The sequence below is a fragment of the Melanerpes formicivorus genome, unplaced genomic scaffold (genome assembly GCF_026170545.1).
Source record: "Melanerpes formicivorus ecotype bairdi unplaced genomic scaffold, bMelFor1.0.p_v2 SCAF_19, whole genome shotgun sequence".
Classification (NCBI taxonomy): domain Eukaryota; kingdom Metazoa; phylum Chordata; class Aves; order Piciformes; family Picidae; genus Melanerpes; species Melanerpes formicivorus.
In genome coordinates, this window is record NW_027142371.1 from 9,621,346 (window position 1) to 9,638,430 (window position 17,085).

A 17,085-nucleotide genomic window follows, 5' to 3' on the forward strand; every position below is an offset into this window, starting at 1 on the left:
ACCGAGCCCTATTCTCTTAGGTCGCGTCGCTTCCTCCTGCTGGGCGAAGAGCCCCGACGGACGGAGGGAAGAGAGGATGTGGGGATACACCGGCAGAGTCCTCACCCCGGAGAACCGGGCGGGCAAAAGGCGAGGTGCATACACCAATGGGGTCCTCGCCCCCACCTCGAGGGCGGAGCAGCCTCTTCCCCCCGCCCCAGTCATGTGCTCCCGGCGGGGGCGGAGCCCCACGCCTCGCGCACCTGCGGCGGCCGCCGCCTTTGTGCCGTGCAGGTGCATCGTCCTCCTTCCCGCGTGACGTCACAGTGCCGCTCGCGGGGCACCATGGGAGAATCCCAATGTTTTCCAACGGATGCGCTCAGCAGCGCGGCGGCTTGAGGCGACTCCAGGAGCGACGCTCGCGGGGGAACCCCGGGAGGGGGCGGCGGGGGGCCGGGTCGGCGGCCCGCGCTCCGTCTCTTCCCCACCCCGCCAGGCAGCATGACCCACCCCCGTGAGGCGCCCGAATCTGCCCCCTGAGCGCCCGGTGCCGGCGGAGCGCCCCGCTGCAGCTTGCCGACGGCACCGGGAAAGATGCTGCCGCGGCTGATCCTGCCCGGCTGACGCCCCGCCGCTGCCGCCGCACCCCCGTCCCCATTGTCCCCTCGTCGTCTCCGGCTCCATGAGCGCCTCCTCCTCCCCCCTCCTCTGAGCTTCCCGCCCTCCACCTCATGGCTGCATCGGAAGAAGGGACCGGTTGCTTTCTCCCGCGAGGCAGGTCGCAGAGTGACCCCAGCATCCTCACCGACCCCGCGGGCCCCGGCGCCGGGGAGCACCCAGGTAATGGCCCCGCTCTCCCCAGCAGCGCTCGGGCGGGTAGGGGCGCGGGGATCATCGGCCAATTTGTAGCATAACCGCCCACCGGGGCCGAGCGTATTTTCTGCAGTAAGTGCCGAAATGATGCGGCGGCTGAGCTCCAAATGGGATTACGGCGGAGCCCTTCCAGCGGCTCTGCCAGCGCAGCGTTGCTCTGCAAAGTGAGCGCCCGGGGGGCGCGGTCGGCGCCGGACGCACAGCGGGGTCCGCAGGGTCCCCGGGGCCGCCCGGAGGCAGGCGATGCCTGGGTGCTGCGCTCCGGCGTGGTAGCGGTTAACGCCGCAGCGGAGGGTCACACAGAGCTAATTTATGACTTTCGCGGGGTGGGGGGAAATAAGGTCTAATAAAGCAGGCTGTTTGCATGGGATCACCATGGAGACAAGGGGAAGCAGAGTCATAATTAAACGCTTTCTCCCCACAAGAAGGTAATTTTCACTTCATAGGGAGAAGCGTAATCTTCTTATGAAGTGTAGGCACAGAAGGTGGTGCTGGGGGGGACACAGCCAATCGCTGGTATATAAATGGAATATTGTGATTGGATTTTTTGTCCTTTAACAATGGCTAATGATGTTTTCAGCTTAACTTCACTCAGAGGAATAATTCTGAATGTCTGTTGGTGGTGACTCAGTAATTTCTGATTGTCAGAATCTAAGCAATAATGACCCCTTCAGAAAAGAAAAAAACAAAAAAAAAGAAACTAATAACTACACCACTTTGATGTGATGTGATTGCAGGGAAAGGCACAACAAGCTGGAAGGAAAGGCTAAGAGCCAGTATAGTCTCAGTTTATCTGAACAGATGCTCATACAAGAAGAACTGGAAGGTTTCTTTATGAGAAACTGAGTAATCAAAACAGTGTAAGAATGAATGGGATGTTGATCATCACTTCCCGTTACACTGAATTCTAAACCTAGAAATGGGTTTGGGTTTTCGGTCAGGCACTGTCAGGCTGGAAGAGAGAGTCCCTGCATGCAGTTTTGGATTCAGCTTTTTTTTCCCAGTTCACTGAGTAATAAAATATTCCAGACTCTTGTAATACACCTGCTATTGTGCTTCCTTCTGAACCAATGAGGATATTAATATTTGTAACTATTTGAAGTTCTTCTATTTGTTTATCAAGCAATTCTAAGCACCTTGCTCTGGAGTGCAGTACAAATTAAATTAAGGCAGACAGTGGGTGATTTATCTCTGATGCCCAAGTGTTCCGATACACTAAGTGAAGGGAACAAAGGACTCTTCTAACATGAACTGCTCGACTCACTCCCAAAGGGGCAATCTTGACTGAGAGGAATGTATGTTTCTGCCATTTGATTTCTAGAAGCAGAAGTGACTAATGAAAGGAAGGCATATGCAGTCTGAGTTTTAATTCCGCTATATCATCATTTGCTAATTAATTATGTTTGCCTTTGTGAAATATACAACAAAGAAACTACACAACATGTCTGACAAATAGACAAGGATGTAAACATTATTATGCTTTGTGTAAGGTGATAGAACTACCAATACCAAGTAGCATTTTTTCCCCCTAATACTGACTTTATCAGGTAAGACAGTGTCCCATAGCATGGCAGAAGCTATTCTGATATGCAGGAACAGACATTCTTTGTGGTATTGTGTTATACATACAATACCTGGCAAGAAACAAAAGGTGTTAATACATACGATTTACTCTCTAGGTAGGTATAAGGAGTTCGTATGTTTCGTAAGCTTTTCAGTTGCTACATTTGTCTATCAAATAGTATTGAACATTTATATACTTAAAAACAATAAAATGGACAGAAATTACTTAAATAATATTTTACAGTGTTGTAAGCAATCACTTATAATGAGCAGTTTCATACAATCAGCTACTCAAAATACTGAAATACAATTTATGCTGCTGTAAGAATTACGTATCCTACATGACATAATTGTTATTCTTTTTATTATTCTGGAAAATCATAATACCAGCATAACCACCAATGGACTGTAAGTCAACACAAAGTCTTAGGAGTGCTAAAGGATACATTCAGAGTTTGTGTTTACATCCCAACCCTGCTTGCAGACAAACCATATAGAGAAGTAAGCTTGAGCATAGAGGATTCTTTTTCATTTAAAAACTAAAGTAATTTTCATCAACTTTGAAATCATGCATTTAAATTGTCCAGACAAATAAGTCAAGAATAAAACATGGAGATAACTGAAGGATCAATAGAGAAACATGCCATTTTATATGGCATTTGAATGATAAATTCAATATATTCCTACTGGAGATGTAGTCTTGTTTTGCAACATTTTCTTGACTGCATGATGTGGTCAAGGATTATTCTGCACCAATTCATTTGGCTGTCTCTACTGTAGGAAAGTATATTGAGGTTGAAAATGTGGGAATAGATGAAGTCAGCCTTCTGGTGTTCATATGGGTTTGTTTAAAGACATAATTTATATTTCTCCTCTTGACCTATGCAATTATGGTAGTATTCTTTTTTAGCCCAGCTTTATCCAGGAAATATCAGTGATGTAGCTTAGAGTGTTGAGGGGGCAGGATATAGCTTTTCATGTGTTTACCTACTTAAGAAAGATCTCTGATGCAATGCTTCATTTTCCTTTCTCTCTTGAAATGCCAGCTTAACAGTAGTATTGACTGCGCACAGCATGGTTACAAGTCTTGCTGGCTGTCTTGCACAAGTTCAGAATCCTCTATCCCTGGACCACATTAATCTCTTTTTAGCTAATACTGAGTAATATAAACATCAGATTCAAGGAACTTGGGATGAACAGACTGCAGATGGCAAGTGTTAGTTCACTATAGTGCCTATTGGATCTATACAGTTCCTGTTTGGACTATAGTTTTTGTTGCTTTCATTTGCAATATTTTTTTTTTTAAACTGAACTGTTGCTTGAGGTCAAATCTCGAAGGGAGTTTCCCATGTGGGAACACAGCTGAAGACTGGGGTTTGTGGTTTCGATTGTTTGTGGTTTTGTTGTTTGTTTCTTTTTAAGAGGCCTCCCTCTTCTTCCAGCAAGAGCACAAAGTAACTGAGTGACTGGCTGGCTCAGACAGCCTTAGATGTTGATCTTAGAGAAGTTCTGGACACTCATAATCCTGACTGATGACAGCAGAAGCTGCAATTACTCCAAGCCATGAACAATCAGGGCTTCATGATAAAGCTTCTTATCTGGTGTGCTTTTCTTCACAAAGCGTTCACGGTAGAAATGAAAAGTTATTTTATAACCTGTCAATTTTGTCACATGGAAAAAACTTTAAAAATGAGCATGTGCCACTATGGTCTTATTAATTGTTCCTGTAGTAAGATAAACAAGGTGTTCAGTGAACTAGGCTAGATGCATTTAATAGCTAAATTCTCAAACGAGAGGGAAATTCACCAATATAGATCCTTCACATGCAGCTTTAATTAAATAGCAGCTCCTCACAGTGATCAATTCAGATGTCAGAGTCATGGTCTGAGAAGAAAATACGGACTTCAGTTATCCATGCAGGCTTTACTGACTGTATACAGATAATTTCCTCCAGCATTTAAGTGGTGCATATAGTTCCTATTCATAGTGTAGAGGATACCGGAAATAGTATAAGAAAGATAAGAAGGAATGAATATTTCTTTGTTTTAATTAAATCAGTTGCTTTCTCCTCCAAGACAGAACAATGCCTTTCAGCCTATGACTTAAGTGCACTATTTTATGGCCACTGAGCAATATTTTACAAGAGCTACTATAGGGCAGTGAACACTGGACTTCATATTTCAGTCTGTCTTTAAGCACACTGTCACACTGGGTGAGCTAACCTCAAAAAGGATTATGTCCTGAATTTGAAAACACACGTCAAAATACTTGTTTTGTTTAACTATAGACTGTCTTTAGACTGTGCTGTTGTTAAAGAGAATTTAATTTTCCTTGTGCCGTGACTTAAGGCCAGATTCACAGGAGAAGAATCACGACACAACTTTTATCTGGAGGTCCTCTCAAGAGGGAGTTCTAAGAGCAGTAGCATCCCTCCCTCTGCCATTAAGATGGCTGTTCAAAGTCCCATTGTTTTCACTGAGTTTGGGGAGGGCCAGAATATCCAATTGCATCAGATTTTGTGTATAAAGACACAGCTCAGTTTATTGTAGGTCTGGGCTTAGCTCCGAGCGGGAAAACTGCTCTAGAAAATAGGTCCTGCCATAACATCCAGGGAAATTTTTTTGAGGTAGTTAAGAAAGTATAGAAATTATGAAGTATGTTAAGTTCTAACTCAAAAAGTGAAAAGTTGATGGCAGATGCTTTAGGTGGCAAACCCCAGCTATTGCTTAAGAAAACATAATGCAAGGAGGGATTTCAATTGTTTCAGAGATCATAGTTTTTTCCTTTCCTCTTTCTCTTTTCTTTCCTCCGTCTTTTTAGGTAAGGATTGAGAAAGTCCAAAGAGGGCAGGGGTATGAAATACAGAACAGATTTCAGTATCACCATACATTTCAGAGACAGTTGCAGGAAGCCAAACTATTTCTCTCATTATATCCTTCCACCAGTCGCAGAGCACAGAGAAGATTGACAATCTTGTTTGATTTGTAGTCACAGACTGAAGAAGACCACACCATGTCAAAACTCTGTATTACTTGAGGAGATGCAGACAACCGTGACAATGTGTGAAAATGTCACATCCCCCCTTAATTGTGGGATAATCCATTTTAATTTGTACAGGCATGCTTTGGTGTCATCACATTTTGCTCTCTGTGTTGCTACTTTTCCTCCCTGGCATTTAAAGACTTCTTTTTCAAGATTGGCATGAATGAGTTCTTCAGTAGACCTTGCCTGTGGTTCACCATGTCTCCCCTTTCCTCTGTTGTAAGATCTGTACCAAGACAAGGAGCTATTGTAGTGCAAGCAGTAGTGTTAGATGTCCTTAACATGGTGTCTTGGCACCCTCATTGGAGAAGACTGATGGAGGGCTTCTCAGCTTCTGCACTCTTTACTGTGATGTGCTTCAAGATCTGACAAGTTAAAACTACTTCTGAATAGTTTTTCCAGAGATGCACAACTATGTCCCTGCCAGGCACAAATGCCCTTTTTATTTCTATTGATACCATGTGTAATCAGCAGCACAGTGTGCTGAATTAACTCAATGAGAGAACAGCTGCATAAAAGTTAAAGCTCCTTCATCACTGTTTCTAGTTTCAACTCAGAAGGAAACATTCTTATAAGCATTGTAGCAGGAAACATTCTTGTAAGTATTCTAGGCTGCCAAGAAGGGAGTTGAACTATATTCTACTTACACTGTACCTCTATGGACTGAAGCATGATCTGTAACCCAGCAGAGCCCCACAGGCAATATAAGGACATCAGCCATCTAAGTAATGCCTAGGGAAATGCAATAAAACATCAGGAATAGTCTGTACGAAGGTTTGGGTTTTTTCCCTTCTTTTTTAAAGCTGTAACCCATCCTGAGCAGTGTGCCACTCCTTTCATATGCCTACTGTCATTTTCTCATAATGTTTTAGGGTTGATTTAGGCTGCTAAAGTTTTAAATTATCGCTTGTTGCTGACATATTTGTTCTTTCAACATGTTTGCTCAGTGAGAGTCTTGTGCATAATGTTAGGGAGCTTGTCAGAAACTGGAAAGCCATGCTTTTCCCCCTTAACCACCAGGAGACTGGTAAGCTGCATGATGTTGGGAGATACTGGCAGGGGAGGCTTGAAAAGTTAAAAGCATATTAAAAGTAAAGTATAGTAGGTGTGGGCTGCAGATGCTTACAGAGCAAAGGGAAAACAAAGAGAGACGAGTGCAACTGGAGTGCAGAAAGACTGGTGCCAGCTTCCTGAATCTGCTCTAGTAAATTTTGCTGTGAATCTGTTTATTTCAGGCCCATAATTCAGAAAATCTTGTAACCCCATGCTTAACTTAAAACATGAGCATAAGATGCAAATGGATAGCATTGTGAGCACTAGGACAGGAAAAGAGACTCTTGGTATCCTGCCTGTCAGTCGGATGGTGTTTCCATCCTTTTGCAGTCATGTAGATCACTGCTACTTAAACCAGGGACTTGTAGGTTTATCTGTGATGTCTTTATTTGTTGTAGCAATGTTTGTATTTGATATGCTTGAGCCAGGCAACCATTAATTTTTCACTTAGTTTCTGTTTTAACCAGAGATATTTTGATATCCATTTCATTTCCTTGTATCAACAAGTATATTCTGTCAACAGAGTTTGTTTAGCCTGCATTGTATTTCTTCCGGAAAAAAAGAAGTGTACCAGGTCTCCTATATTCTCTCCCAACACTATTATTTGTGTCCAACATTAAATAAGCTAGTCAGTGCCTTTGCTCCAGCTTATGATGTAGTACTGTGTTTCATATATAGGAAGCTTTGTGATATTTTAAGTTATCTCATTCAAAGTAAGAGTGTTTCTGTTCAAATCCAACCAAAGAGCTCTCAGCAGAAACTTAACAGTTCCACACATAACAGGGACTCAAGGATACTCAGAAGAGACTATAAACATGCAGGACATTAGTTTAATTAATGTCTCATTTCCTTTACGTTGAAGTCCAAATTTCACTCCTATAAGATTCCCCAAAACGTTTTTTATTTGTGATAGTGTAGAGATAGAGGTTTTTTTTATGACACAGCATGAGAAAAATCCTCACAGTATTACTAAGTACTGCAATGCAAGTTGTACTTTAACAAATGCTCCATTGTGCTTTTGGAAAGGTCTTTTTCTTTCTCATTAAAACCCCAATCCCTTAATGGTCTCATCTAACTGGACCCCAAGTCTGTGATGCTTCATTGGAATCACACAACTCACCTTTTTCTCCATCCTTTAGAGAATCTTCTCCTACTCCAGCAGCATATGACTCATATATGCATAGGAGTTCTTCTCTAGCATTTTCCAGAAGGGGAGAGTAGTCTGTCTGTTTTTGGAGAGGAGAATGGGCACAGTGCACTTGGGCAGGCTGCATCAGTGGGACTTACTAAATGTAGACTCTGTTGTTTTGAAAGTGTAATTTTGGTACTGCACATCTTTAGGTTTGTGATGGTGGTGTGGAATTGGTATATTGCATGGTACTCAACAAAATGCATGCTTAACACACTGCTTTATGGTGGTTGAGTGGTGGTTTGCTGATCGACAGCCACCTGAATATGAGCCAGCAGTGTGCTCAGGTGGCCAGGAGGGCCAATAGCATTCTGGCCTGCATTAGGAATAGTGTAGCCAACAGGAGCAGGGAGGTCATAGTGCCCCTGTACTCTGCTCTGGTTAGGCCGCACCTTGAGTACTGTGTCCAGTTCTGGGCTCCTCAGTTTAAGAAGGACATTGAGACACTTGAGCGTGTCCAGAGAAGGGCAACAAGGCTGGTGAGAGGCCTTGAACACAAGCCCTATGAGGAGAGGCTGAGGGAGCTGGGATTGTTTAGCCTGGAGAAGAGGAGGCTCAGGGGTGACCTTATTGCCCTCTACAACTACCTGAAGGGTGGTTGTAGCCAGGAGGGAGTTGGCCTCTTCTCCCAGGCAACCAGCACCAGAACAAGGGGACACAGTCTCAAGCTGCGCCAGGGGAGGTTCAGACTCGAGGTGAGGAGGAAGTTCTTCACCGAGCGAGTCATTCGGCATTGGAATGGGTTGCCCAGGGAGGTGGTTGAGTCATCGACCCTGGAGGCGTTCAAGGGGAGATTGGACGTGGCACTTGGTGCCATGGTCTAGTCATGGGGTCTGCGGTGTCAGGTTGGACTCGATGATCCTCGAGGTCCTTTCCAACCTAAGTGATACTGTGATACTGTGAGTATTTCACTTACTGAAACTCTAGTTACTTTTGGGGGATTGAAGTGAGCACATTGTGGAGTTATGTCTTAATAATACTTTTGCAGCATTTAAATAAGATCAGTTAATAATTATGCTATTCATGTTGAGTGTTGTCTTTAGGCTTTTCCAGGGATTGACTGTTCCCAGTGTTTGGAGTTATGTAAATGAAACAGATACCTTTACTGGGGGGAAAAAAATGTAAAAATTTACAGTTCTCTTTTCTCCTAAATCCCAAGTTGGCAAGTAGTTTGAATGTTGCTGCAAAGATACTTAAACTATTAAAACCTCTTTATCCAAGAAGTGGAAATACTGATTGTATACCATCATAACCTAGACTGGATTTATGAGAGTGATGTCATTAAATCAGAAATAGCTGAGTTGTTTTATGAACTTTATTTGCACCTGTAGTTTCTTGTGCACCCTTGAGTAATGACTGCAGGTCCTTTCCCCCTCCTAGCTAACCTCATTGTCTTCTGAGCAGAAGGATTGGACAGAATCTCACTTTGAAGTGCAGATGCCTAAAGAACTGTCAAACAGCGCAAATGTGCCCTCTGCTCCCACCCTACAGAGACCCAATGCACAGCTGTTCTGGTGTGCCAAAAGCTTGGTGGTTCTCTTAGTCTCAGTGATACTAGCAAAACCTTTGGAGGCATGTCAAGGATTTGGTATAAACTTGAAATATGTAAGTTAAGAGTGGGCATCACATGTCAGTGAAAAGCTTTTTCACTAGTTATCTGCTCTGTTTCTATTATCTCACATTGAATCAGAAGCAATTACTTAGTTCTAGAATGTCTTAAATATTAAATCTCCCCTAGTTTCTAGGAATTTTTTCTTGTGTGCCAGAAGGAGCCTAGTTATGTGCACACAAGCTTTCTTCACACTTTTGTTTGGCTGCAGCAGCTATCCTCAGACATTAAAAGCAGTGGCAGGGCTGATGTTGCATGCTGTGTAAACAATGCAGGGCAGATTTAAAAAATATTGTACTGATATTTAAATAATGAATTTGCCTCTTACTGAAGAAATTTTTTAGGTCTTAAGTATGCAACCATCAAAGCAAGCTGTATGAATGAAAAAGGGCTTCTTCAGAACTGCAGTATCTCATACATCACACAGAGAAGTATTACAGGTCTTTTGTATACTCTCTACAAAGGGCATTTCTGTTTCCCTCCTTAACTCTTTAGATGTTTTCATGCATCATAAAAGAACTAGCACAGATTACAAAACCGATTCAGGCTTGGATTCTGCAAACACAGATGTCTTGTCTGAGAAATACCTATGGGCTGTATATGAAATAAAGCATGATTGTGCCAGTTGCTGTGTGGCACATAAAGAGAAACTGTTCCCACTTTAAGTGGTTTGCAATCTAATTTGAACAAGACAGAAAACACTGAAAAACCCCAGGTGTTGCTTATATTTTACATATGGAGAATTGAGCTGTAAGCAATTGGCTTCTCTGAGTATCTGTAGGAAGCCAGTGGCATCACTGTGAAGTTGACTCTGGATTTTGTGAGGTTCAGTCTCCAGTCTTACAAAGACCACACACAGCAGTGCTGCTGTCATGATGAATGGCTACTTCTGAATTAAGGTGTTTCAGAGTCTCCTAGTCAACTCATGGAAAAAAAGATGGAAGGGAGAAGAAAAAATATTTTATATGGAAAAGGAAATCTGCAAGGTTAGAGAACTTGTTTGGGTTTTTTCTATTTAAGTTTTTTCAAATGTAGCTGCAGCTTCTTGTTCTGTGGTTCACATTCCAGTGTTTTGTGCTACTAATAATTGAGAAAATGGTTTAGGCAAGTATATTTAGGAAATGTAGTGAATTAAGGAAAAACAATATCTCAAACTCTCATCTTTGCATCATGTTACACTGGAACAGTGTATTGCAAATTGTGGGCAAGTCTGGTCTCTCACTTGGAAATTTAGGACAAGAAATTCTATGTGTTAAAACTCTTCAGAGACTCAGTCTTTGTGCTGAATATTGTTTCACCTAGTAGGAAAAAAAAGGGGAACTGTGGGCTTTTTGATGAAACATGGACAGGGATTTCTAATTACCTTGTAGTACTTCTCCTCTTTGCAATTAATTTACCTTCTAATAACCTTTTTTTTTTTTTTTATTATATATATATATATATATAAAACAGAAGTAGTTGGAAACTCAGTGGAGAAAAATTAAATCAGAAAATGTGTTAGTCCACACTTTCCCACTCAGCTGTGGGGAATGTGTATGTATGCCGCTCTTAGCAAGGACAACATTTAAAGTAGAAGTAAAAAATGAAATAATAGAGATTAGCAAAGAAGCATCCCCTCTCCTAAATTAGGCAGAATGGTCACTTGAACAGGGTGGAAATGGTTCAGTCAATGAGCTAGCCTATGGAGCACTGAAACGCTGTGTCACCTTTCTTCCCTTTAGTGTTATGGGCTTTATTTTAAAGTAAACTCTAAATCTGATTGCCCACATTAAGTACAAGGACTCAGACTTAATTTGCACACATAATAATTTGTGCACACCATTATTTGCTTCTCTGTGCAAAGAAGATAAACTCATGTCTGTCAAATAGTAAAAAACTTCACACTTTAGCTACAAATGAAGATGGTTGAGGATTAGTCAGTCAATGTTTGCACTGCATTTGGAAGTGTACTAAGTTACATAATGCTTGGAGTCATGTTTATCTGGAAACCTTATTTTATTGAATAGTTAAGTAACAGAATTAATGTCTCACAATCTTTAGTTTTGGAACTCTGTTTCAGGACTGTCCAATTTGTGCTGTAAAGAATGGGCTACAGTATTTATTTATGACATTGTGGCATTTTAAAACCAAACCTGTGGCTTTGCATTTTAAAAAATTAATGCATAGAATTAATTACCTGGGCTTCTCTAAGCACATTAGATCTATAAACACCAAGGAGTAAATAAAGCTAAAAGGATACTTTCAATTTGCTTCTAAATGTAGCTACAGCTTGTATACTAATAAAATGGTTCTTTGTGCCCATTAAATCCCATGCTTTTGTTTGAAATTCGAGTTGATTTACGGTCCAACGTATACACAATTTATACATGCCCTGGAGAGCACATCATATAACTACTTGATGCAGGTCAATAGCTTCATGCTTGAGTCTGCATAAATATTTCAGTAAGATGATCTTAATCAAAGGGTATCTAATCTTGCTCTGTAGTGCAGTAATATCCTGTAATCACACTCGGTTCACGTGTGTGGACCTGTGATTATAACTAAAGAAAGACATGTCCTTATGCCTAAAGCACTTCATGATTGTTACATATAATGAAGAGACAGTTCATGTGTTCACTTCCTTATTCTGGTTTTTTTTTTTTACACCCTCAAACTGTTCTGTTGCTGCATAACCAGCAGCTGGACATAGATCACTGAATAACATCAAACCAGTGAAGCCTTCAGCCTTTTCTGAGGGCTGCTACATCCCTTAGGCCATGCAGTCTTTCCTATGCCTTGCCCATATTGATCTGTTGTGAATGTCTGTCACATTTCATCCAGCTGCTCACAGAAATCTGCATCTTATCTCTGAATTAAACAGCCCGCACCAAGACTTGGGATTTTATTCTGTGAGACCATAAGAAATGCTCAACTAGGCAGAACCATGGTCTAGCCAGTCTAGGACAGTGTTTTTGACAGTCACAGTAGAAGATGCTGCTTAGGGAGAGCATAGTTGCCTATGCTTGAAGCTGAGACAGGCTGGAAGTGAAGCAAAGGCTGGCTGAATGAGCACACTTGAACACCAAAAGGTTCAGGGTCAGGAAATGACTGTAGAAGTGAAAAAACACTCAGTGTGCCTGTTACCTCAGAGCAAGGGGGAACTTCAGGAACTACCACAGGAAAGGGGAAACAGTTGTATGAACTTTAACTGACAGGTCTCGCAACTCAGTTGTTGGAATTGTTTGACAAATCCAGTTCTGTACACTTGCCTGCTCTCCAGCTACCTAAATCCTCACCCAGTTCACAATGCACACCAGCGGATGTAAACTTGACTTCATTTGAGCTCTCTGAAGTTTGTGCTTTTCAAATGGGTGTTTTATAACTTTGTAAGATCTATATAAGGATGGAGAAAAATATTTGAATTTCTTCTAATTATAGCAACTGTGTAGACTGTGCAGCTTTTTAGGATTGCAGAAGTTTCAAGGAGAAAAACACCCTACTCTCAAATACAACAGTTCGACTTCAGCTAAAACGTTTAATTCTGTAACAGTTGCTCATTGGACTTTACTCTGTGTTACAGCACCTAGAAACAGGGAATAAATGTTCATATTAAAATGCTAGCTGGCTCTGGGAAAAAGAAAATGGAGTCTAGTCCATCAATCAAATTCTTCACTTCACCATGAGTTTTAAGTGCTTAGTTTCTTTAGTAACAAGAAAATGGTAAAATCAGATCTGAGATTAACTGCATATATCACTTCAGTGTTCACATCTGAGATACTTAGCGCTGCACAATCCAGCATCCCGTAACACTGCTTCCTGCAAGTGAGGCACAGAAGTGAACTTAGTGTCATCTGGAAATCCCTTACATTAAGGAACATAAGAGAGGTCCTGAAGAACATGCTCTTTTACTGTTAACTACTAATACTAATTCAGATTGAATGGCATGATACCAAAAATTTCATCCTCACTAAAACCTTGACTCTGCTAGATCTGTAATGGGAGCAAATATCTGCCATTGCCTGAGGCTAGTTTACTTGAACCCTTGCAGTAGTGGTCAACTTAACAGATGACATGATCAGATGCGTATTTTCTTAAGGCAAACATAGGGTATGTGAACAACAGCTGTCAAGATAGATAGAAAATAGACCTCTTAGTGTTACGGTGTACATTTTTCTGCTGTAATTCAACCAGAAGAATAAACTGAAAGGAAGCAAAGTAAGAGGGATCATTTTAACAAGTATAAAGAAGCATCCTTCAAAAATCCAGAATATTGTGTATGAATGAAAACATTTTAAGAAAGGGCCTTAGCTCACAGTAGAAATGTATTCTGTACCTCTCTTCTTTAGTCCAAGAAAGTATCTTTGAAGATGACACAGGCTGATCTGGAAGACTGGCTTTCCTCCTGTCTCACTGAGCTGGTGCTTTCCTACCTTCTGCTGTTCTCTTGTGAAACAGTGGAGTTTAATACAACTTTTAAAAACCTTTCAGTCTGTTTTCTCTACATTTTTTCACTCTTCTGTCACCTAGTCTGAGTTTATTCCGTTAGCTAGCCCTTTCCTTCTACCTTAGCAAATGCAGCAGCCCATGCTCCACATGCCTTTCTTCCAAATTATTCTTCTGGAAATAGAATGGGTGTTACGACTGTAACAAGGAGAAGCCAACAAAGCCTGCTTCCCTACAGTTTCAGCATTTTCAGTCCTCAATTTGATCTTAAAATCTTATTAAAAACCTCATTTGTGGCATAGGACTTAAGACTGGATCTTCTGTTGTCTAATGAAGCATCAGTCTGACTGAAAACTCTTCCCTCAGGGCACTTACAGTGTCTCTCATGTGTGGATGCTTTTGTGGGTAAGCAAAACTGATCTCACACTAAGGCTTTTCCTACAGGTAATACTTAACAGAGTCACCGGTATCTTTTTTTTTCCATGAACTATATCCTTTGTTGAAAGTTGCCAGTAACCTCCAGAGTTATTGTGGGTGATGTGAGATGAAAAGTGATTAAATAACCCTTGTTTCTGAAAGAAGAACCTATGAGCAAAAAACAGAAGTTGTTTTCAGTGTCTTGCTGTTCCATTTATATTTTTCTCACTCTTTCTCTCATAATGCTGCTTCTAGGATGTGTTTAGGCTTTATTCCAACACATCAAAGGTCTCTTGTTCCACCAACCTCTTTGAAAAAACATGCACCATGACCTGGGGCATTACTCATCTGTCTTGTTTGGGAAATGATGCTTTATATAATCAGCTATTTTGTACCCTGCACCTGCAGAAAAATCATTCCACTTTCCAACCCCAAATTTAATCCATCTATTCCTCTATTTCTTTGCCTGCTGAAGATTTTAGAAATATTTTGCAGTAACTTATTAAAAATAAACAACAAGAAGACACAACAACAAAATAAACCAACAGCACCCTGCCCCCTTCCAAACCAAACAAAAAAATACCCTGCCAAGAACTCATCCATTTTGAGATCATGGTTTGTTTGGCTGCTCTAATGAAGTGATTTTAGAAGACTTAAGTTTATGAATATGCTCTTAGCAACTTAGACATCATGAAAATGTCAGCAGAGAAATGCACCCTAAGTTTCTGGATAGGGTATGTAAGGGAAGATGTTTTCAGTCTATCCAAAAGGACAGATCTCTCAGGAGAACACCTCTTAATTTCCCCCCCTTATTCTATTAAAAGAAATGGAAGAGTACTTCTGATGGGTTTAATTAATTAATTTTTAAATTCAAATTGGCCTCCCACTCTCCCTTAAGAAATTCCCCTGCACTGTGCCAGCACAGCTTTGCAGGAATCTTTTTTAGGTCTTGGTAGCTAATGTAAAGTTGTCTGAGCATAACTACTTTTAAAAGTACTTTTGAACAGATTAATCTAAATATACATATCCAGCTAGAAAAAAAGCAGAAGTAGATACTCTAGGTATTAAAAATGGACTTTCATGTAAAGTAGTTTCTTGAATAAAGAGGAGAACTTCAGGTATTGCATGCTGCCCTTTCAGAAATACTAATTTGTAAACACCAGAAAACTTTTTTCCCCTGCTTTATGGTAATAATCTGGTTTTCAGCCTGATAGTGTCTGTTAACAGGAAAGCATGCAGACTTAGAAATATCTTTTTCTGACAGAGAAAGACAAGTCTAGGCACATGAAAGCCAAGGGGAACTCATGCAATTCAGGGATTTTGTTGTTGTTGTAGATCATAATATTCTCATAATACAAGAGAGATTATGGAAATATGGCATAGTCTTACGTTGTCTGACACCGTAAAGAAAGAAAGACTTAAAGGATTAGTCTTGGTAATTTAGCTCTTCCTTTGCAACATATTGTGACATAATAGAAAATAATGCAATGCATATCCAGAACATGAAAGAGAGCCTCTGGTCAGAATCTCGTTAATGCCAGAAATGATTTAAAGCTGGCTAACAGTCCCAGTTTGCTGTCCCAGAAATGACAACACAAGATGTGATGCCTCTTATTCTAATGCTACGTAAGAGCATATCATGTCTATCATTAAGATTTCATTCATCACAGCTAATTCCCCAAAATTCACTTCCCTTCATTGTTAGAAACTTGAGGACAGCACAAGAAAGCAGGATTAGAGTTTAGATGGAAGCTGCTACTTTGACAGGGAATGAACCTAGCATGACTTTCTTTTCTAGTATCTGTTGAGAGGGATGGGCTAAGGAAGCAAAGTGAACTGTTTCTCAAGTAAGCCAAGCACCTAATTTACACATTCATGGACACCAGTCTTCACTCACTGTGCTAACAAATAGCCATAATGAAGCATTTGCACACCCACACACATTTGTACGCATGCTGTTGCTCAGCTTGCACCTGCAGTGATGGTGAATAGATGTGTAATTGCATATATAAGTTGTTGAAAGAACAGCTACTAGGCAAGGTCTATATAGCTATAGTAAGTGGCTGCTCTTTTTCTCCACATTGCTGCGGTAGGCAACTTTTTGGGAGCTGTTTTACCACATAAATCCTGCTTTTCCATTATACAGCTCTCAAAGACTTTGCCAAAGAGCCTGCATCTTCTCTACAGGTGTTGGTATTGAGTCATGATCCTGGTGGTAGCTGATTCATGGGCTCGTGTCTCTTACAGAGTGACAGAGCTGTGAGTCTCCCAGCTCCTGAGTCCAGTAAGCTCAGAGCAAGGGCAAGTTCAAGCATGCTCAGATCTTGCAGCTATAGGAAACTGTGTAGAAGAGGTCAAAAACTGATACCAGAAGATTCCTCTGAGAATAACAAAAGCTACATGCTGAAGTCTACATATTTTGTCTTGTATGAGTGGCTAATGGCAGTACTGTGTTTCCTGGCTTTCAGCTTCCAAGTCAGATTTTATGGCCACGCGATACCACAAATCAGTAATCCTGTTTGCAGAGGGGCCACTAAAATGCTGAAGTGATACCACTTAATTAAACATTCAAGTCGTGTTCTGAACTTTAAAATCATTATTGTGACATTTTTAATTATACCTTGTTGAAATGGATGTTTTGTTCCCTCATTTCCCATGTAACATACATCTGTGCACAAAGTAAAAGAATTGATAATTTGGATGTTTCATATCCTCCAGAAATCGCACTGAGAGTGCTTTGTAGGCATTTCACCATTGCAGCAAGCCTGACTGACCCAGTGCTCCTGCTCTCATCTTGTCATTTGGATAGCTTTCAGAAGGTATGATTTCAAAGCAGCTCCTCCAAAGTAGTGTATATCTCGAGTGGTTTTAAGTAGCTGCTTTATTTCATTGTTTTCTGCCCATAACACACTCTGCCTTCTGAGATGTGAAAAAGGCT

The 17,085-nt window shown here is 41.1% G+C and overlaps 1 protein-coding gene across 2 annotated transcripts in view; it reads left to right on the plus strand.

The window, feature by feature from the left end:
* Positions 1 to 294: 294 nt before the first annotated feature.
* The window catches only part of PHACTR3 (phosphatase and actin regulator 3), a 115,727-nt gene continuing 98,936 nt past the window's right edge, over positions 295 to 17,085 (plus strand). For both annotated transcript variants that reach the window (XM_068150040.1, XM_068150041.1), the window contains exon 1: positions 295 to 819. In XM_068150040.1, coding sequence (XP_068006141.1) covers positions 711 to 819 — 109 coding nt within the window. In that variant the 5' untranslated portion in view covers positions 295 to 710. The remainder of the gene's footprint in view (positions 820 to 17,085) is intronic.